The 22907-nt window shown below is 40.2% G+C and overlaps 2 protein-coding genes and 1 pseudogene across 6 annotated transcripts in view; 1 reads left to right on the top strand and 2 right to left on the bottom strand.

The window, feature by feature from the left end:
• Nucleotides 1-13542, bottom strand: part of cpeb3 (cytoplasmic polyadenylation element binding protein 3) — a 114657-nt gene extending 101115 nt beyond the window's left edge. For 2 of the 5 annotated variants that reach the window (XM_043712502.1, XM_043712503.1), the window contains exons 1-2: nt 13130-13350; nt 10809-11596 (exon numbers count right to left, since the gene is read on the bottom strand). In XM_043712502.1, the coding sequence (XP_043568437.1) occupies nt 10809-11596; nt 13130-13187 (846 nt within the window). In that variant the 5' untranslated portion in view covers nt 13188-13350. The other 3 variants (XM_043712504.1, XM_043712506.1, XM_043712505.1) reach the window with 3 other exon arrangements.
• Nucleotides 13543-14117: 575 nt separating this feature from the next.
• The window catches only part of march5 (membrane-associated ring finger (C3HC4) 5), a 120000-nt gene continuing 111210 nt past the window's right edge, over nt 14118-22907 (top strand). Inside the window, exon 1 of the mRNA XM_043712508.1 lies at nt 14118-14227. Within this exon, the coding sequence (XP_043568443.1) occupies nt 14178-14227 (50 nt within the window). The 5' untranslated portion in view covers nt 14118-14177. The remainder of the gene's footprint in view (nt 14228-22907) is intronic.
• On the bottom strand, nt 21785-22367 carry LOC122560993 (annotated as a pseudogene).

Below are 22907 nucleotides of genomic sequence, written 5' to 3'. Positions count from 1 at the left end.
CAAGGCACACCACCAAACATCATATCACAAAACTATTGACTTCCAATTCTCTTACAGGACAAGTGGAACACAACGGAAGTTGAGGAGTCACAGACACATGCATCTCCTGAGTCCAGTGGAGAACTTGGCTCCCTGTGCAATAAAGTCAGCTGTGACTCAACATGGATGAGAACATTAAAGAAAGAATCTTTTTTTGCTTATGCCCCCTCTAAACTCCCATCACATGCTTACCCTGCTACCTGACATGATGGTAAAAACAATGACTGCAGATGCTGGAAACCAGATTCTGGATTAGTGGTGCTGGAAGAGCACAGCAGTTCAGGCAGCATCCAAGGAGCAGCGAAATAGACGTTTCGGGCAAAAGCCCTTCATCAGGAAAGCACCTGACATGAGCAAGCTGCAGTTGGTATAGCCACAAACCTCTTGGTCTCCACCTCCCACTGCTTCTCCCATACCAACTTGGCACTCTCAAAACCATTCCTTGTCCAGCTCAGGAAGGGAGTCTAAAAGTCCATTGTTTCCAATGGCTGAAGTAAATAGAACAAAGGGGCACACCTACAAAATTAAGAAAAGAGATGAAGGACACTGAGCTGGAGAAACTACGTTTTGCTCCGAATGCTATGAGGCTATGGAATGGGGATCAGTGTTCGCTATGTGGCAGAAACCATGTCAACCTTTAACACGAGGTTAAAGCAGTTGAAAGTGGAAGAGAGAGAAAGAGAGATATAGGAACAAAGACACAGACTACAACCACTGCTTCTTTGGGGAATAAATACAAATGATAAAAATATTAGAATTATGTCAAAGTTTTCTATTTATCATGGAGTCTGGCATTATTACCTCAGGCAAATTACCTCTTCTAAGGTGACTACTAGAACTTCATGACTGACAACAAGCCAAGCCATGAACAGGGAATTAGCTATTGTAAATCCAATAACTATCCTTCCAGTTCTGTGAAGGAAAAGAAACCATGGAAGTGTAAAACCAGAATTTAACCTGCATAAAAATACTGAATGAAAGCCAATCTGTCAGAGGCTTTTTAATCAAAAAAAAAGCACAAGGGGACTTTTAACCATAATAATGGATTTGCAAGGTAAATCTTGGAAACTGTTTCTAATCAACAATAACACCAGGCATTCAAGGAGAAAGCCAGCTGCATCGCTCAGCACACTTCACAACAAATGCAAAAAGTGCTGATACATTTGCTGATTGAAAATTAAAACACAAACTCTCAAAATAAAGTGACAACCATACACACTAACTCATCTTATTCTGATTTTTTAAAAATCTAATTTTATTAAATTGGTGCATCTATTTATTATTCCAAATACACAGCAGCAAAGGATGGAATTTCTACTGTGATCTAAGGAAAAAGTATAAATAAAGTCCATTAATTTATACCTTTGGAGGGATCTCTTACATTTACATAGCTGAACCACACTGCTGCCAGACCTGAGCAAGTTCTCAAATCTCTACCTACCCTCTGCCAAATCCCAAGCTGGTACTGAGCTAAAAATGTGTTGCTGGAAAAGCGCAGCAGGTCAGGCAGCATCCAAGGAGCAAGAGAATCGATGATTCGGGCATGAGCCCTTCTTCAGGGCTTCTTTCAGGCTCATGCCCAAAACGTTGATTCTCCTGCTCGTTGGATGCTGCCTGACCTGCTGCGCTTTTCCAGCAACACATTTTTAGCTCTGATCTCCAGCATCTGCAGTCCTCACTTTCCCCAAGCTGGTACTACAAACTTCAATGCAACCACTCAGCTGGCCACCTTCTGACAAATGCCAAGATCCCACTAAAGCGGAGGATTTTTTTTTGAAAACTTTGCATCAAATGTCAAGATTATGCTAGTGCTACAAAAGTGTGGGATTTCAACTATTCCCCACTCACAGTCACAATTATGTTTAATTTCTTGTTTGCTCGCATGCACAGATCTGCTAAACACTAGGTGCCTAACTCCAATCTGGCACTTTTAACACTAGACCTGTTCTCAGATTTAAGAAAAAATGAAAATAAAATACATAAATATAAATCACTGATTCATCATACAATTACTGATTGTAGAAAATTGGACAAAGAGAATTACACAATTTAGTTTCCAAAATATTGATCAGATTTCCAGAATAACCACCCAGAATAGAATAGCATATGCAGTTAATACAAATCGGCAGTTTATCCTACTCCATTGCATAACCTCTGTTGAAGGCAGCCTGATCCAGTAACAATAGGTGCAACCTCATATTTTTGAATCTGTCATACTTGACGTAAATATTTTGTCACAGCTAATTAATAGGTTACTCAAAACAATAAGACAGAAATGAAAGGGATTACAGCACACAACGAGCAAACAAAAACACTTGCCAATCTCTGATTGCCTCTTTGCATCATTTAGCCTTCTCCATAATGAAACCTTCAACTGGAAATAAGGTATGTAAATTCATTCAAGTTGTTTTTAAGGTTTTATAACTGACAGCAAACCTGGCCATCAGCTGATGTTATCTCTCCGATGCAAAACTCAGCCTCCAAGGGCAGATTAACAAAACATCCGCTCCTTCCCTTAAATCCACTGAAAGCCAGTTTTAAAAGCACTGAAGATATTGCTTGTCTAAAATCTCAAAAGCTGATATCTATCCAATTTCTGAGGCAATAGTTCAAAACAATTATATTTATAGGCTTCAAGGTGGAATCCATGTATTTATAAATGCATACAGATAACATTAACCATAGCAGCTTATATTCATGTCACCTTCATTTAATAAAACATCCCAATGTGCATCACAAATTAAATTATATGGCTGCAAACTCAAAAAGGATATCACCAAAGCTCCTCCTAGAAACAAGTATGACAAAGGCCGCAAACCATTGGTTCAACCTCAGAGTTGCCTGGTAAGAGATGGTGTCAGTGATTAGAAAGCTGGGTTTGTGGCAGGGACCAAGACAAAGATAATGGTGTTTATACCAACACTGAACTGGAGCAAACCTTTATGATCTAGTTAAGCAATCTCACTATGTAAAAAGAGGTGGTGGTGAAGCAGTGATGGGTATCATTAGCACACAGAGAAACTGATGTCACTTTTTTGAATTATGTCACCAAAACGGCAGCATGTTGATGAGAAATAGGAAGGGTGCAGTCAAGGATAGATCAGTGGGGGATCAAAAATAAACTTATTCGAAACCGCTTTCCCAGTTCTAACAAATGATGATACCATCCATCTAAATATTGTAGTCAAGTCTATTTTGAACATGAGACAGTTAGCTACACCAACCATTTATAATAAAATATTCCAACGTATGCCAACAGAATTTCATTTGTCATACATGCATTAAGACCTGAAAATATCAGGAAAGGAGGCAAGCAAACTCCACACAAAGAGCAAATCCCAAACCTGAGACTTTGAGCAATATACAATTAGGGACATGCATAAGATATAGAAAAGGGGTGATATTTTTGGATAGAATTCCAAGAAAACTGGATTGCACTGACCATAATTTAGGAAACTTAATTTATCAAATTATGTGACGTTCATCCGGTTGTTTCTCCCACAGTATTTTCTTCAAAGTTGTGAACCAAGGGAGGGAGTTTCTGGAATTTGACCCAGCACTAAAGGAAGAATGACATATTTCCACGTTAGGAATTTGAATGACTTGGCGAGGAACTGAAAGGCGGTGGTGTTCCATGTATCTGCTGCCCTTGTTCTTCTACATGGAACGGTTGTGGGCTTCGAAGGTGTTGTCTAAGGAGCCTTGTGGAGTTCTGCAGTGCATCATGTAGGTGGTACACAGTGTGGTTGCTGTGCACTGGAAGCGGGGAATGTGAATATTGAGGTGCCAATCAAGTGAGCTGTTTTTATCCTCAGATATTGTAAAACTGGAGGGTCATTGGAGCTACATTTCTCCAAGCAAACAGTCTTTTCAAACTGCTGACTTTTGCCTTGTAGATGGTAGCAGACTTTGGAAAGTCAAAGTGGTAACTCACTGCAGGATTCCTCGTGTCTGACCTTCTCTTGGAACCACAATATTTATGTGATTAGTCCAGTTCAGTTTCTGGTCACTGGTAACCCTCAGGATGTTGAAAGTGGGAGGTTCAGTGATAGCTCTATTTTTAAATGTTAAGATGAAATGGTTAGATACTCTCTTGGTGGAGATAGTCATTGACTGACTGTGGTGTAAAATTCCAAGCAGTGGAATGTGGTGAAACGGTTAAAAATTATGTCCCAATACATGTGTGAATCTAACCGGAATGGAGGTGTTGCTTAGTCCCGTGTGAATCTTCTTATCTGTATGTAACCAGAATGGAATGTGTTTTTTAGCCTTGCTCTGCTGTTCACATGAATGTTTATATCTGGAAGGGAGTATATCAGCTGGAAAAGTCTCCAGTTCGGTGAGTCTGCTCCGGGGTTACGTTTAACCGCCGAGCGTGGGTTGTTGGCAACCGCTCTACGAGAACTGACGGCTCCCAGTTTTTGTAACATGTAGAGTGAGTATAAGCCAGACCCGTTGTGCGACGCTGCGGGGAATAAAATGCCCATATTCTAGCAGACTCGCCTCTTGGTCGTTTGTTCTGTGTCAGACTACTCTCCTACGAACCTGACCTTGAGAATTTTTTAAAACACTGACATATGTGTGGCATGAACGTTACATGCCATTTTTCAGCCATGCCTGCATCTTGTCTAGGTCTTGTTGCACTTTGACTTTAGTATCTGAGGAGTAGCAATTGATTCAGAACACTATGCAGTGAACATTTCCACTTCTGACCTTATGGTGGAGAGAATACCATTGGCAAAACAATTGAAGATGGTTGGGCTTTGGACACTACCTTGAGGAACTCCTGTAATGATGTCATTGAGCAGAGATAGCCCACAACTAAGTCCAAAATTAAGTCTACCAAGAATTTGTGAAAGCACTCAAAATCAGCTTCCACAAAAACACTCTAAGAAGAGCAACAAAAATGATAAAGTTCACTGTTTTAACCACTGAACATTTTTCTATAGATGATGCACAGAACAATACTACAGTTCAACAGAAATGTAAAACAAAATGTTAAAGGTTTTTAGATGTATGAAAAACTACTTGTTTGGAAACTTGCATGTAAAATTAATATTAAAACATAAGCACATCAAGCATAAATGCCAATGACATTAAAACTACGGCATCATCCTAAATTAGCAAAATCAGGTTACAGAAACTATTATTACTGACACTATGCTGTATTTATGAAGTAAATATCACTATGTAAAAGTTGAGACAATTTATCCTGAAGGAATTATTACTAACCCCTCCAGGTTATTTGTCATCTTGATACAAACATTCAACACGCTCTTTCCAAGCCAATGATCTGAAAAGGCACAATGTTCCTTCACTGCTCCCAAAATTCTAATGACTGTGTCTGTTTATGAAGTAATAACTTCTCATTAGTCATTGTTACCAGAATAATTATTTTAGGGGCGGGGGTGAGGTTTGATTAATTTACTCAAGTCTACAACTAAAAAGCATATTATAAGTCAGTATATCAGAGATTAAAATGATATCAACCAAAATAATTGGAACCAGAGTTTGTGCAAAATAAGTAATAATTTAATTACTTTCCCCAACATGAAAATAGATTATTGTGAATAGATCAAACCAAAATAGAACACATAGATGCAGAAGTTAGAAAGCTAAATAACTGTTTCCTGAAAAAGAAATTTGGTGACCCAATGATAGAGTCATTTTGTCATTGTTGCTGAGTAACATCACTGGCCTGCTTGTCAAGTACTGAAGGAGATGGTTGCCAGAGAGATTGTGACATGTGATAAGAATCAACAAGGAATAAACTTACCTGACCTTACAATCACCTTAGAAGTTATCTGTTGAGGACACATCTGTTCAAAGCAACATTGGTAAGACCAGAGTCTCATCTTTGGAGACAAAGTCACATATTCCCAATCAGAACATTTCCATTGCGTTTTGTGGCACTACCATGCAAGATGGAAGAGATTTCAGAATAAAATTTGGCATCCACAAGAACGATCATCAGCAACAATGTACTGTAACACAAGATCCAGCATATCCCTCATCGTACCATCAAGCTAGAATTCAATAAGCAATGTGGAAGAGTGTGCAGGAGGAATACCACAGATGCTCTAAAAATGAGCTACCAACCCAATGAAGCTACAACACAGGATGACAAGAATGCAGAATCAAAGCAGTTAAGATGAAGCTAAAAAGATTTCACAGATTTGGCCAAACCTCTGCAGTCCTGCCCATCTAGACGCAAATGTGATGGAAAAATAAATAACTAAGACGAGGTGGCCATGCCAGGAATATCCACACCTCAAATTGTCAAAGCTCAAACATTTGCAAACATCTTCAGCTAGGAGCGCCATGTGAACAATCCTGCCCAGCTTCCTGCCGGGGCTCCCACAAATTCTGCCTTGAAGCTGTGCAGTACATTAGGAAATGGCTAAGCCCACCTGAACCAAGCAAAAGTAATGACCTCAAAAAATCCCTACCATAGGGAGTATTTTTTCCCCACAACTTGCTACACCTCCAGACAAGTTGCTTCAGTATAATCATACCATAGGTATCTCCCCCATAGGAAATTGTCCAGTACTTCCTTTTCACAAAGCACGCCAACCTGGACAATTCATGCCTTAATTGGCTCTAGATCAAAGCAATGGAATGAGTTATCAAGAATGCCATCAAATGGCATCTATCTCCATGACTATTCACTGTTGCTCAGTTTCAGTTCCACTATCACCACCCAGGACTAGACCTCACTGCAGCAAAGAAAGAGAGCTTGGTTATTGGAAGACAATCATCTCAACTTTTGGACATTGACCGAAGCATAGCCATCTTCAGCTGCTTTGTCAGTGACCTCTTCATTCTAAGAAGGCAGATCCAACTTGGTTGCAGTAAGACTGAGGCAACATTTAAGCTTAACTTTAAAAATAATATAAAAAGATAACTTAAGCCACACACTGATACAAGTACCAGGCATTGATCATCACCAGTGACAGAACTGGAACATTTCTCCTTTACATTCAACTGTATGAGCCTTCCCAAATCCCTTTGTACGAAACTTTAGGGAATGGGTTATCACCATTGACCAGGACCATAACTGGACCACCCAAATAAGTACCATCAGTCCAACACAAGTCAGAGGCTGGGAATTCTGTAGCCAATAACACCTCTTCCAACCTCAAAACTAATCACTACAGAGTGGGAATTGCCTGAATGAGCAAAGCTTCAACAATTCTCAAAAAAATTCAACATAATCTAAGGCAAAGCAGCCTTTTTGATTGGCAGCTCATCTACCAATTTAAATATGTTCTCCTTCCATCTCCACCGCAACATGACTGCACAATGCAAAATCTATAAGATGGTCTGCAGTGAAAGCCAAAGCTTCAAGATCAGCTCCTCCACCTATAATATCTACCATCTTCAAGGAAAAAGCCAGCAATCACCTGGAATGACAAGGGGGTCAGCTTAGTGTTGGTGGTGATTGAAAAGTGTTGAGCAGTGGAAAATATGAATAGGAAAAGAAAGTAAAGAATCATAAGGAAGAGTAAAAAAAAAAGTGTATTCTGAGCAGGATTTCAAGATTGGAAGTAAAACCATAATATTCTATTGAGAAGAGTGGTTTCAACTTTTCTTGCTATGTTGTTCCTATAGTTAGTGACAATATCTGAAGCTACCTTGTCCTTTCCCAAGAAAAGTCAATTTTAAAAAAAGTTGCATGTTTATTGTATCTTAAATATTAAATTCTTAAACAACCCTGCCTTGCAGACATATAATGTACTCATCAGAAAACAAATTAGTACAATTTAACGACATCTTATAGGAAAATAAACTTGCATTAGTGGGATACAACTAAAAGCAGCAAGACTGATTCGGAAACAGAAACAACATGGGAAAATTGTGGTAAGGGCCAACTGGAGGAGACTCTCTCCCACTCACCTTCAGTCATGACAGATATCAATCTATTCTGCTGCCAGTTATCTCAATTGTGGAGATTTATCCAAGGATTTCTAGAATCAATCTACTCTGGAACAAAAATACAGCTAGCCCTGAGACTCATATCCAGTACTACCAGATCTCTTTCCCATTGTTTATAGATTCCAGGACACCGTTCAATATTGTTAAAGCAAGTATTTATATCACTTCACATAGTATTCCTCATTTAACAAATCTTCTGAGTAACTATGAACACAGAATGATCAGGTTATGCATTCATGTAATTTGCATGGATGACAAGACAGAAGATTACATTCCTGAACCTACATGTGGGGCACGCATACCTTATTCCCAAACTTTGTTTCTTCTAGTTTCCATTTTATCTTCTATCTTCTTTTTCCCCTAAAGTAAATTACTATGTCAACAATTCCCATGAATGATGCTGCTATCTGTCCCAATGTTGTTACAGGCTATGGTCAGTAGGTGGCTTTGCAGAACAAATTTTCTAATCTGGTGGCCAGCTCCACCATCACCATGCATATTAAAAGCCTTCATATTCAACTGACTTGGCAACCCCATTTGACATTCACACACAAAATGTAAATCTTTGCTATTCCAATCTTTTACCCAAATGACATTCATAACGTCTCAGTTTGTCCTTTGAATGTGTGAAATCTTAAGAATTTTTTTGGTGGTCCATGTACATCCATTGCATTAAGTATCCATGTCCTTTTATTGATTGGTAAGAAAATACTTTTTCTTTAGCTTATCCGATGCATCAAGGACTTGCAATGACTGCATTTGTAAAAAAGACTCTAGTTAGACTAAACACCAAGCCTACCAGAAACTAATTGGTCAACGGGTTCAGATATAATAGAAAACATGCCTCATTGAATTTCTCCAAGTGGGTCTAATTTTAAGAGGAATATTTATGCACTAAATCCCTGAATTATCCTATTTAGTAAAATCATTTTCTATATCAGATCAAAACAATTTCAGCCCATTTAGATTAATTCTATATTCACTGCATTATAAAATAAGACAACTGAATTGTTTAAATATGCAAATAATTGAATGTTGACTTAAAGGCTGCCTGACAATCTTAAGTTTACACATGATAGATGTACTCCAACACATATACATCAGAATACATGGGCTTTTATTTGGAGAATGGATTACCAAATGCAAATATCATCAGCAAACCAAACCTTGCATGGTATTTAGTTAAAAAATTAATCAGCAAGTGGTAAACTTGCACTCAATTGCAACAATAATACGTGGTCTCCATTTCCTCAACCTCCATTTCATGTCACTGAGAAGAACTGGCTTTGTACGAGAACACATACTTACTGATGAGAGATTCTCAGCGAAAAATACAACCATGACTTGCATTTCAGGTTATCCTAATATAGAATATAGGCAAAGGCAATGACAGTGATCAAGTTAAATTTTCCAGGTCACTTACATTATAAAACCCATCACCACAAAACAACACCAACTGATATCAGCATTATTTTACAACTTCTATCACAAAATAGAATATTATCAAACCTTTCATTTCTAGAATTTCCAAACTGATTTTTGAGCACAATAGTCATGTCAAATGTAATGATGAAAATGAATTTTTACAGTCAAATCACAGAAATCCTAAGTGATGGAATAAATGGCTGCATGTAGGAATGAAGATTGTCCTTTGACGATAGATTACATTTTACCACAATAGAAAAATAACCCAAGTAATAATTGTTGATCTTATTGATGAGGATTATTTGGGCACATCCACATAACATCATGTCCCTGGGGCCACTTGAATTGCTGCATACTCCATTAACAAGTGCATGCAATGCAGAATCTGACTTAGTTATTCAAGGTCTGCACAATGAAGGTTGTCAATCCCTCACCAATTTACCATTAAAGACTGGTGATTATCCATAAAGTAATTATTTGTAACCAAAGGATTGACCCAGTTTAATGGGACTTGCAGAAAATTTTTAAAATGTAGAAAGCTGGAAATTGATAATATACATAGGGAAAATGGCATTATATGCCCAATTCCAATACAAAACAGGCAAGATAAAACCGAGCTATCTTTGTGGATTTTAAAACCTTGGCATATGCTGAATAAGTTCTCTTCCTATCCTGCAAATATTTACAGTCAATACATGACTGGTGTACCACAGAAATGACTGTACAATTCTGCTTTCAAGCAGTTGAAATAGTACATGATGACAGCATTTTGCTCCACCTCTGTTTGACGTCAAAACAATTGCCCAAACAAAACAGCCTTAAAAGATGAAGGGCAAGTGATCCCATAGTGCTAAATGTAACAATTGAACAAAAAAAAAACTGTTTTATAAAGTCTTCAGCAATTCTCCTCCTCACTGACTGCTATGAAACTTGACAATCAATCATGTGAATAGCTAATGGTTCTATATATGGAACCTGCCTGCTGTTTTTTTCCCCCCAAAGGATATAAAGGCAGTTGAATACTGCCAATAGAGAAAGGACATGGAAAAACCCAATTTCAACATTAAAATTTGTTGAATTTATTTCAATGACAACACTGTCAAAATTAAACTGGCATTGAGATCAGCAGGGTTCACTGTTACTAGTTCCTTTTGTGGAGAGATAGAGGGGTTAGTCTGGTAAGCTTCTTGTTGGAGAGTAACAAGGACATGATCCAGTATTCTCATCTATTGAAGATGTATTTAGGCTGAACAGTGTCATTACTAGCTAAAAGTAACAGATGTGATGTTTTCTCTGCAATGTCATGTTCCATTAAAGATGGCACATGCAATATGACTGTGAAGGTCATGTCCTACTGCGTCTTTCGTACATTTGGTCGAAATGAAATTTTCAAGGTCGGGTTACTGTACCTGAAATTGCAACATGCCGTTGCTGTTGTCTGTCCGAAAGGCGTTGTCATCCATCCACGATTTGGGGGTTAGTGTAGGTGCAGTTCGGGGGAATTTCGGGGGGGCGATGACATTGCTGGAGAAGGGTTTCTTGAGTGGAGAGATCGGGTTGAGGGGGGAAGGCACCCCAACAGCTCGCCGGGGGTCCCTGGCTTGCAGCCCGCTCCAGGGATTGGGGGCCGTGCTCCAGGTGGTGTTCTGATGGTTGTTCCAAGCCGAGGACGGCTTGCTGGTCATGATGGGCTGGTGGTTGTAGGCGCTGCGCTGGGCGAACGGAGCCTGCGGGCTGACGGGCGATCTCCGCTGCTGTTGTTGTTGTTGTTGCTGCTGCTGCTGCTGCTGGGCTTGGTGGTGCTGTGTCTGCTGAGCCAGGCCGATCTGGGGCGAGAAAGTGCCACCGAAAACCGGGTTGACGTGAGTGAAATTCTGGAACAGCATCGTCCCGTTGACGGCCGGGATGCCCTGGAAAAAGCTATCATCCGCCGTGTTGGTGGTGCCCGTCGACCACGTACTGAACGAAGGGGACAGGGAGGTACCAGGCTCCTGGGGTTGAAAGCTCAAGCCGGGCAAGATTGGCGATTCCATCTGCGCCTTCTCTTTATTCTGGGCAGAAACCGGGGCGTTGATACTCACGGAGCTGTCTTCGGACTTGGGGGTTTCTGCGGCTTCGGTGCTTTGCTCTGACCTTGGTGAAAGCTGCTGGGGGTTGCTTTTGTCCATCAGTAAATCATCCTGCATGGTTTGCGGAGCTAAAACAGGAAAAAACAAAGGCGCGTTATTAGCTGTGTTCTGGTACTTCACCGCTGGCGAAAATCCTGTATCATTGCTAGGTGACTGTAAAGCAAATGTGTAATCGCCCATTTAAACAGAGCGATGGGGGTGGGGGGCAGTAAACGAGGCAATATTAAATGCTCCTTTTCTATATTTAAAAAAAGGACAAATAAAAAGGAATGAGTAGCAGCTTCACCCTTTCGTGTTCTGGTCCCCCCTCAGAATGAGAGATTTGAGCTGCGGGCACAGATATTCACTAATTTCGCCACGTCTTTCTTTACACCGGAACTTCAGCTCTCACCCGCAATGTGAAACTGATTCTTGTTCCTGTTCAAGAGCTTTCAAAGCCCTGTGCTAATTTGCATACGTCAATAAATAGTGCTGCGTCCTTCAGAAGGTTAAAATACGTTTTAAATTTTAAAAAAACCATTTACAAGATCCAATATTGCATTTAGTCACGCGACATGCAGGCGATGTATTTTTTTTTGCCACCAGAGCATTGTCGATTTAAATGAAACAAATGTCTGGGGTTACAGATCTGGCACCATTCTGCATTTTATTGAGTCTCGAACCCAGTGGAGTGGGGGTGGGGGGTTACGAACAATCAGCAACCTGCTTACTTTAAATAAACAGGAACCTGTTTTGTACGAAATTATCTTCATATATTAATTTATGAATAGGCGATACTTTTAAAACACGATTTTAATACAAGAGGAGCGTCGAAATATCCTTATCGAGGCAGAACCATATTTGACACGTAACTTGTGACCTTGTCTATTTTTTTCGCGTCTGCAATTTTGTTGACCCGAACAATATTTCGATTGCCAAACGCAGAGACATCTTAAAATGTCCTGAAAGCTCTTGCATATTGCTGGTTTACCATGCAGTATGTTTACGCCATTTATCCACAATTGATGGCTATTCATAAAATGGCTCCTTGCTTTGCATGTTATTGCAAATGGCCAAATGACGATTGGACAACTCATAATTCCATTTTTTGCTGACAAATTTAGAAAAAAAAGTGTGCCCACAAAAGTGACATCTTCAATATTGTAAACCATTACAATCCACACGTAACGAATTCGACTCTCGTCTTTAATCTGACAGGCAAGCAGACTAAAGTGAAATGTACGCAGGTTCACATTAACTTTGCACGTGCATTTTTAACAACGCAATTAATTTTATCACCATAAACGGACCCCCAAGGTCATTGTCAGCTCGTATCAACATTCACGTCATGTACTGTCAGGTTCGTTTTATATGGCAACATTGAGCATAAAAAAAACAAGAGAAGCAAGTATTATCCGCATGTATTTATGTTAAGCACCGTACCCGAAAAGCAAAGAAATGGTTTCTCGAAAGGGCGTACATTTCAAATACACTTTTAAATAATGCACTTATCCAAACATTGTCCGACATTCCAGCTCAAATAAGAAAAACAAAACCGTGAACTTTATGTAAAATATTAACCAAATCTAAACAAGTGATACATAAAAATAAATGTTAAATACATGAATCGATGATAGCATCCTCCTTTATTTGCCCGTTTGACAAGCTGATATTCGCCATTGATTTATCATGAAGTCGTCAATTTGGGCCCTTGCAATGGTCAAGGTCACAAGAAACATTTTTTTTATCAATAATAGCTAGTAACGTGATTGATTTGTTCTGTTCGCACAGTGGGAAACGAAGCAAATGTTAATGCCTTGCTCTCCAACTAACATTCAATTCTATTTACTTAGAATTCAGGAGGTTTCACTCTGCAGTATTTAATCTTGGATCTCACAGACTTCTTCTGATAGATTCCCAATCGTCTCTGGATTACCGAAAACAGTTGTTACCTTGGTATGAACCTCTGAAATAGTTTGCGGGAAGTGAAGGGGGTGTGGAATAGAAGTGCCAGTCCCTTTCCTGGTGCGCAATGCAAACTTCGAAACGCTCTACCCCAGCAGCCACAGACCAAGCCAAGCCAGCCTGTGGGATTCCATTCGTGCGCGTGCACAGGTAAACGTTACGCAGCGGTGCATGGCGGACAATGTAGTCCCGGCCGAGCTGCGCCTGCGCCGTCGCCGACGGGCTTGCTGGAGGAAATGGAACTACAGCTCCCAGCGGGCCCCGCGGGGTCCGCCGGTCTCCGCAGAGCGCACGGCGGAGCGCACTTCCGGTTGGGCTCAACGTTATTATTACCTCACAGTAAATGGAGGTCGCAGCTCGGAAGTGGTCAATTGTGTTTTGAAACAAATACACGTTTTCTCTTCAAGCAACCCCACCCCCACCCTCTCAATATACACAAAAAAAACACCCCATAAAGATCGGCGTATTTTCCCCCAAGAAGACCCAAAATCAGAAGTTTAATGGGTGTTCGCCCCTACGGCTACAGAGCGCTCATCCTGCCGCCGCGGTTTCTCGGCCCAGCTTCGCTGGCCCACAGCGGGTCTCTCTCTCCGTTCGATCGCCGTGTGGTTTAGGCCGCAGAGCGAGGCCTAGCTGAAGCTTTTACATGAACCTCCTGAAACAGTCGAGCGAAGGCAGTTGAAGGAGGGGGTAGATTGCTGGAAAATGTCGGGCGGCGCGGATCTGATGGCGGTTTCGATGCAGCCGCTGGATAGGTGAGTGTGTCCCGGCGGCCCAGGTCCTGCTCCAACCCACTCACACTGACCGCCTGTTCCGCTTCAGAAAAGGTTTAAGTCTCCGAGCCAGTCGGATAGCAGCTCGGTTTTATTTATACTTAGTGATTGATCACTGAAAATGTAATACATTTGTTCTTCCGAGAGTAATCGCTCTCGTATTTAAGACAACTAATGCGTAAATATTGGAAGTTTACATTTTGCACGATGTATTTATAATTATTTTATTAAAATTTAATAACAGAAATTATGTTCATCTTTCTTACAATACTAGGCTCTTGACTGAATGTTATATAGGTTATGAGTTTGAAAGTTTGTAATCTTAAGAAGTAAACAATTGTTACTGTGCCGTATAATTTACTAGGTCTATGCGGAGATTATTAAATTAAATGTCATAAATCTATTAAGTGCATTAGAGTGCACTAAATATGTAGCTAACGTTTTGCAGTCAGTTATGATAGGAAGAAATGTTTAGTATACAATAGCATCACCTCCAATACGTGAACAGAAGAGAGACAAGCAGGAATAGACTATCCATCCTCCCAATCTGCCCCCATCATTCATTGATCTTGTCTCCATAACTTTCTGGGAGAGAGAATTCCAAACATTCACTACCCTTGGGGAGAAATTCCTTTGCATCTCAGTTTTCCATGCATGCCCTCTTGTCCTGTAACTATGTCCCCCGAGTTTGAGATTCCCCTGCTAGCAGAAGTATCTTCTCAACATCTGCCTTATCAACTAGGAGAAAGTGAGGACTGCAGATGCTGGAGATCAGAGTCAAAAGGTGTGGTGCTGGAAAAGCACAGCCGGTCTTCATCCGAGGATGAAGAACTTATGCTCGAAATGTCGACTCTCCTGCTCCTCGGATGCTGCCTGAACGGCTGTGCTTTTCCAGCACCACATTGTTTTGGTGTTATCTTTATCGGGTCCTCTCAGAATTTTGTAAGACCAGCCTTCATTCATCTGAACTTTCGTGAATAAAGGCTTAACATGTTTAGTTGCTTTTGATATGGTCAACTCTCTATTTTTGTGCATCACTTTTGAACTGCCTCCAATGCCATCTAACCTTTTCTTAAATATAGACCAATACTGTATATAGTATTCTAGATATGGCCTCAACATTAGCCAATACAGTTGTAACAAGACTTCCCTATTTTGAAACTCAGCTCGTGAACAATAAGAGGCCAAAATTCTAAATATGCTTTATTAATTATTTGCAGCATTTGCATGCTAACTTTGTGTTGTTTGTATCAAATGTCTAGTTTCTTCTGCGCTATGCTTTTTATGAATTTCTATTTAAATAATGGTTTGCTTTTTGATTCTTTCTGCCAAAGTGCATAACCTTGCAATGTCCCTACAATAAATGTTTTCTGATAAGATTTTGATCAGTTTCTCAACCTAATCTATATTCCCTCGCAGATTCCTTAAATCCTCTTCACAGCATTCCCTCCAACTATATTTGTATCATCAAATTCCGATAAATTATTCTCTGCCTCCCTCCTCCTCCAAATTATAAATGTACATGGTAAATAATTGAGGGACTAGACTGATCCTTGTGGAATTCTATTCTCAATGTTCAAGATGGCAGCAGAGGAGCAAGGCTAAGCCTAGGCCTTGTCTGGTCCTGTCTGCTTTTTTTTTGCCTTTGCTCTTTTCTCTAAAGTCTGGAGGGTGGCAAGTGAAAGAGGTGATTTCCAGCAATAGTGCAGCAATATAGGACGAACTGGGCATGCTTCTACCCCAAAATAGGGTCTCCCGGGGAGTGAGAGCAGGTCCTGGGCTAACTCCCCTGGTCTGAACTCACAGGCTGACTGAGGGACAGGTGAGCAGCTAGACCCGGAGTGGTAGTATCAGCAAAAGGGACCCTGATGAGCAGTGGTAACATCTGTGTAGGAGCTTTGAATGGGGAACAGGAGAGATGGAACCTCTGCATTCCTAAGCACACGGCGCAAGCTTGGGCACAGCAGTCCCAAAACCATGTTGATGCTGTTTGATTATGTTATGCTTTTCTAGCTGTTCCTTCCTTATTAGTCATGATTGTGGCAGTGGTGAAGGACCGTATGTGGTACCCCATTTCAGAGACTCTGGTAGAAGTTAAGCAGTGGACAGGAAACAAGAAGAAAGAAAGATGAACCCTATTGCAGTGAAATCTTGCATTATGTTCAGTGTTCCAAGATGGTGTCTAAGCATTGCGATACTTTGCATTTTAATGCACAAAAGCTTTCACTTATTCTATATCCATCTGACAATAGATATAAATCTAAATTAGTTATGTCTTTCTGACCTGAGAAACATTCATCTCTGGTCAACACACAGAAGACAATCTACAATCCCTGCTATTGTACTATCCCCAAAGCCACGAGCTCCGATCTTGTGCAATGGTCTTTTTACGTGGTATATTGTTGAATGTCTTGCGAAAATCCAATTGCAGTACATCTGCTGTTTCCCCCTTTTATCAACTCTGCTTGCGATATCCTCAAAGAACCTCCAGAAAGTTTGTCACATGATTTCCCTTTCACAAAACCATGTTGATGCTGTTTGATTATGTTATGCTTTTCTAGCTGTTCCTTCCTTATTAGTGGACAATGATTTTCCCACATTAGATGTTAGGCTAACAAGCTTATAGTTTCCCACATTCTGTCTCCTTCCCATCTTGAGCATGGGCATCACATTTGCAGTTTTCCAATCAATTGGAACCTTGCTAGAATCCAGTGAGTTCTGGAATATTGACTCTTACCTTCCCTCTCTATATAGCCACTGGCATGTGTGTCATCAGGACCTAGTTATTTATGTGCCTTTAGTCCCATCATGTTGTACATGTTGCCTTAAATTATGTAATTTCCTAATTCTGTTATAAATTTCCCAGTTGTATCTTTCAAGGGTCCCATACTTAGTTTAGTTACTCTTTTTAAATACCTGTCAAAGTTCTTGCTGTTTTTATTTTTTTTCCAATTTACTTTCTACTTTTAATTTTCTCCCTCTTCATGAGCTTTTCAGTCATAGGTTGGTGCTTTTAAAAAAAAGTCCCAAACCTTTGGCCTACTGCTGGTTTTTCGCTAAATTGTATGCCCTAATTTTTGATTGGGTACTCTCCTTGACTCTTCATTGAGTCCTTCATTTTGAAGGCACCAATCTTTTGGCTGCCATCAGTTAAATTAGTAAATGTACCTATTGAATTTGACTTGGAGGAAACACACAAGGGTACAGAATGTGCTTTCGATGGGGGACTTCAGTTTCCCATCATCCAATTGCTTGGTAGCAGGGTATTAACAGTCAGTCAGGCCCTAAAGGAAATGTGCTACGGATTCAGTCTAGCAGCTTTGGTGAAGGAACCAACACAAGGGGAAAAATGTGCATGACTCTTACCAATCTACCTGTCACAGATGTCTGCCCATGACAGTCTCAGTAAAAGAGATGAAAGATTGCTTGTGGAGACAAAGCCCTAACTTCACATTGAGGCTGTCCTCCATTGCGTTGTGCGTTATTACCACTGTGCTAAATGGAGCAGACTTGAAGACAGATCTGGCAGCTCAAATCTGGACATCGATAATGTATTTTGGGCCATCAGAAATAGTAGAGTTGTATTCAACCACAGTCTTAGCTGAGAAATCAACCCTAGTTCAAGGAAGACTGCAAGCCAGGAACAGCACCAGGCAAAGCTAAAAATGAGATGGCAATCTGATGATGCTGCAACACAGGATTACTTGAAGACCAAATAAACAAAAGCCTTGTGTAATAGGCAGGTATAAGTAATCCCATAACCACTGCATCAAATCTAAGCTCTGCAGTCCTGCCACATCCACTCATCAATGTTGATGGGCAATTTTATTTTTAAGTCTAACGGGAGGCAGAGGCTTTGCTAATATCCCCAACCTCAATGAATGAAGAATCTCAGCTTGTCTGAGCCAAAGACAAGGCTGAAGCACTTGAAACAGCATTTTCAATTGAAAAATAAGTGTCTGATCCATAATCGCCTGCTCCTGACATTCTAAAATGCACAGATACTCATCTTCAACCATTTGATATGCTCCGGTGATACCAAGTAAAGGTTAAAGGCATTAGATGTTGCAAATGCAATTGTCCTGACAACATTCTGGCAATAGTACTGAAGAATTGTGCTCCAGAATTAGCTGTCCCCTACCCAAGCTGTTTGAATACAGCTATAACCAGAAGTAAGTAAGTCAAGTTAGAAACGTTAACTGTGTCTCTCTGCACAGCTGCCATCTGACCTGTTGTGCTTTTCCAGCACTTAATGATAATATCTCAAAACAGCCAATTTTTGTAGTTTCAGTTTGTGTCCTATCTGTAGGAAGAGTTGCTCCAACTGGTCTTTTTGCAGATTTGTGCATACCTGCTGGCACTGGAGAGGGATCATGTGTCATCTCGTCCTTGGCCTAAGGCCTTTAATATCTGTTGAATGCTGATAAATGATTATTGTACAAAAATCGGTTGTTAGTTATTTTTGTTTATATGTAACTCCATTTGTACTGAACCCTCCTCCTAAGAGTTGCATTCGAAGTGGTTGCATTGTTAAAGCAGCGCTTGTTTTTGTATTCTCAGACCCTTTTCTCTGACAGCTCAAAAGGTTCTTTCTGCCTTGAATAATTGTTAACTTGTTATTTTGGAAAATGCAAAGTCTACTTTTGTCCTGTAACTCATTGGAAGTGAATTGGCATCTTACCACTGGATTAATTATGCAATGTGAGAATTACTGAATAATCAATTATGAATTATCATAAAATGTATTTATGTTTAAGTTTCATGTTTTAAATATTTGCAACATATAATTCATGATGTTTGCCCCAATATCTTTGTCACGCGAGTTAACTTCCAAATTGAAATTTTGTCAGGGCACTTTGTGTAAGGTGTAATCATGTCTTGTCTTTTGGACCGTATTTCACATTAGAATATCTTACTAAAACATTACTAAGTTTTTTTTTGATTATTGTTAGTAGGTGGCTACATGTATCAATAATTACTTAATTAGTTGGAATTTTTTAGTTCAGTTGCTGTCTCTCTGAAGCTGTAGTTTCTTGTTCCCAGTAGCACCCCAGTGAATCTCAATGGTTGTACTGTCCTTGCTGTAACGGGCAATAAATGCTGCCTCCGCCAATCATTCCACATCCTATGAATAAAATTTCAAAAGTGCATGTTTCACATGTGTGAAATTTTAACTCTGTTCCTCACTCAGAATATTGATACAGAGTAATGCCAATGTTTTATATTCTTTACTGATAATACTTGAAGCATACAGCATGGAACAGACCATTGGGTCCATCATGTCCATGAGAACCAAGCTTCCTAAACTGAACTGGTATCTTTTGTCTGTATTTGGCCCATATCCCTGTAAACCTTTTCTCTCCATGTACCTGACCATGTGCCTTCTAAATGTTGTAATTGTACCTGCCTCTACCACTTCCTCTGGTACCTTGTTTGATGTGACACTCTGGTCCCTTTTAAGTCTTTCCCCTCTCTCAATAAATCTCTGCCCTTTAGTCTTAGACTCCCATATCTGAGGGAAAAGATTTTGGCGATTCACCTTATCTATGCCCCTCGTGATATTATAAACTTCAATAAGATTACCACTTTGACAATCAACAGTAGTTTCATGGTTATCATTAGACTTTTAATTCCCAGATTTTTATTGAATTCAAACTTCACCATCTGCTACGATGGGTTTCAAACCCAGATCTCTACAATCTGATCTCTGGATTAATAATCTCGTCATTCTAGCGGTGGGCCAATTCCTCAAATGAGTAACTGTTCAAGTTACACAACTTCTGCTCATAAGAAAATCCCTCTATACCTAAGATGTATGAACCTTCTCTTTCCTTTGAGAAAGAGAACAAAATTGTTCACAATATTCCAGGTGTGGTCTAAATATTGCTTCATCTTTGTTGATCTGTCGTACTTAAGGAATTATGTATTAAAATTCCTTAACCTCTTCATTCATAAATACCCTTTGACATCTTTTCATTGAAGGTGTACTTTTATTTCTCCTAAGTGTATAACTTTTTAGTTATCTGCTTTAAATCCTATGTCTTCTTGAAGTTTTTGCAGTATCTCCTCAATGTTTGTAGCTTTTGACTTTGTGCTCCCTAGGTGTAAGTTCAAATTATCAAGAAGAAATGTGGATCCAGTTATCAGTAGTTCTACCTTCTCTTTCTATTCTCAATGTGTTTATCCCAACCTTCATAAACCTGCGCAATATCAGCTTACTGTGTAACCTTCCTGACTGTCAAATAGCACTTTTTATCCAGTTTTCACATACTGTAGGCCTGAATCTTTCTAGCAATCTTATTATAAGATTTATGTACACTATACTTGCATTTCCCTTTTTCAATTGGTCACATTAAGTCATAGTTTGTTTTAGCATACCTTGCAATTAATAACTGTCTTTGACCTTAATTAAGCCAACTATTTCTAAATGTTCAGATGGTTATACTTAATGGTCTGTCATTGCTCATTTCACAGTTCTCTCCCTTTTTGAATAAAGATGTTACATTAGCTGCTTTCTAGCCACCCAGAGTCATAGTTATAGAATTGTTATGGTGCAGAAGGAGGCAATTCTGTCCATTGTGCTTGCACCAGTTTTTTTAAATGCATATAATTACTTGAAATGTCAATCTCCAATTTCCTCACCCTTGCACACTATTTCAATACAAATAATTATCCAATGCCCTCTTGAATGCCTCAATTGAAACTACCTCCTCCTCATTTCCAGGTAGTGCATTCCATGCCCTAACTGTTAGGTTCCCTTCTTGAGATTCTTACACGCTTGATGCAACTGCAATATGCCAACTTCTGTGAACAGTTACAATTTATTTAAGCAAGTAAAAGCTTTTTGAGGATCACTTGATACTCTTTGCGATGCTTGTGGCGCATGTCAAGCAAGGCTGTCTGAACAAGGGAACAACCTTCCCTTTATACAGGATTTTCCATCACAGACAGTCACGCATGCAAGCCACAACCCCCTGCCACTCCCCCATTGTCACATGCCAGCCAAAAACACTGTAAAGTGATTAGGTTATTCCTTTAAAATTGTCTGATTAGGTTATTCCTTAAACTACAGCATTTACAGAGTATGATTAGATTGTAGCGTCCTGCTTGCAAGACCTAAGAACACATCCCCAGGACATCCAAATTGTTATGTTAGCAGAACAAATTAACCCTTTAACATCTCATTCCCTCCTTTTATCATACCATGATAACCAACTAAATGGGGCTGAAAAAGGCACTACCAGTTTATTCATAAGAATCTGACAGCCAGTATTTAAGCAAGTTATTGATAGACCACATAAAATGGTTATAATAACAAGAGTTACTAGTCCATGCAGTCAATAGGATCCCCAGGATTCTCCCATGTGGAAAACGAGTGTTCACCAGTAAAGTTCTTAAATCCACAGTCCTTCGTGACCACTCCACCCTTTCCAAGTTGAGTGGAAATGATCCAGTTATCCAAACTTTCCTTCAGTAAAGTCCAACCTGAAAACAAAATCCAGTCTGTCTTTGTACATCACTCCATGGAGAAATCTGAATTTATGGACAAAACTGATTAGACTTCCATCCTTGCAGAGGTGCTTCAGATGGACGATACCAGCGCATCGGAGCGTGAAGTGTGGCAGCTGCAACTGCAGCCGCAGCAGCAGGGTAGGTGAACGCAGTATGTGAAATGGCAGCGGTCAGTTCTTTTGTGTGTGGTGGATAGGGAGTCCAGGCCTCTGTGCAGGGATCAGTGCTGTTATGGCAAAATCGTAGGGGCCCCATGCAATGAAGTACACTCCCAAGGCAGGGGGCATATTTCTAGGTGTAGCCATCAGTTTGCTTTTGGCATCTGTTCGCCTTTGCAAATTTCATCCGGAAAGTCTGAGGATTTTCGGGATCAAATTGAATGTGTTTAATGCATTCTTTGATGTTCTGCTTCCGCTCTGCTGTTAAATGTGACAAACCCAACTGGCTGTTTTGATGTTAGCTTGATCAGTGAACATTCATATCCCTTAAATGGTTGAAAGAGAAGGTAAAGCTCACGTGGCTTAATATCCATAAGAAGGCTACTGACAAAGAGTGTCCGGGCCTCCTCTTCACCATTGTTAGCTTCATCACTTTTGGTGCTCATGCCTGGAGAGATAATTCAAACCATTGTGTCCCCCTACTCCGGGCAGGTGGTGTTGGGAGAGCAGAAGGGGTCGCTAGAATGAGCGCAGTACGTTCTGGGTTAATTGTCTATCACAGATACTGAGCAAGGTTCCTAGGAATGTGACTTGGCGCTGAGTGCACAATGGCTAACATTTCCAGGGGACTTGGTAAACGAAGTGGGATATGGATCAAGGTTTAGAAGGGCAAGCTTTACCAGTGAACGGAGAAACTTTAGAGACTATGTTAATTGCTGATAGTATCTTTGCATTTCCTCTCTTTCCCTCCTTGCCAAGGTGGGTATCAGTACGAAGACAGCGAATAAGCATTGGTAACAAAGGATCAGGAATACACATTTGGCCAACTGGAGTGATCCAGAGGCCTTTTGACAGAGTGCAAACACCCATGTGTCTTCCCTATTTGTTTTTCTGGGTCGGGGCATCCCTCTGTGAACACTGCACAGTGACAATGTCTGGTATGCTCATTGGTTTGGAGGTAGGCGAGCGATTTAGCATAGAGGACACAAAAG

Source organism: Chiloscyllium plagiosum, chromosome 22 (genome assembly GCF_004010195.1).
Source record: "Chiloscyllium plagiosum isolate BGI_BamShark_2017 chromosome 22, ASM401019v2, whole genome shotgun sequence".
Taxonomy (NCBI): domain Eukaryota; kingdom Metazoa; phylum Chordata; class Chondrichthyes; order Orectolobiformes; family Hemiscylliidae; genus Chiloscyllium; species Chiloscyllium plagiosum.
The sequence above is the reverse complement of the archived record's forward strand: the minus strand, read 5'-3'. Positions and strand labels throughout refer to the sequence as shown.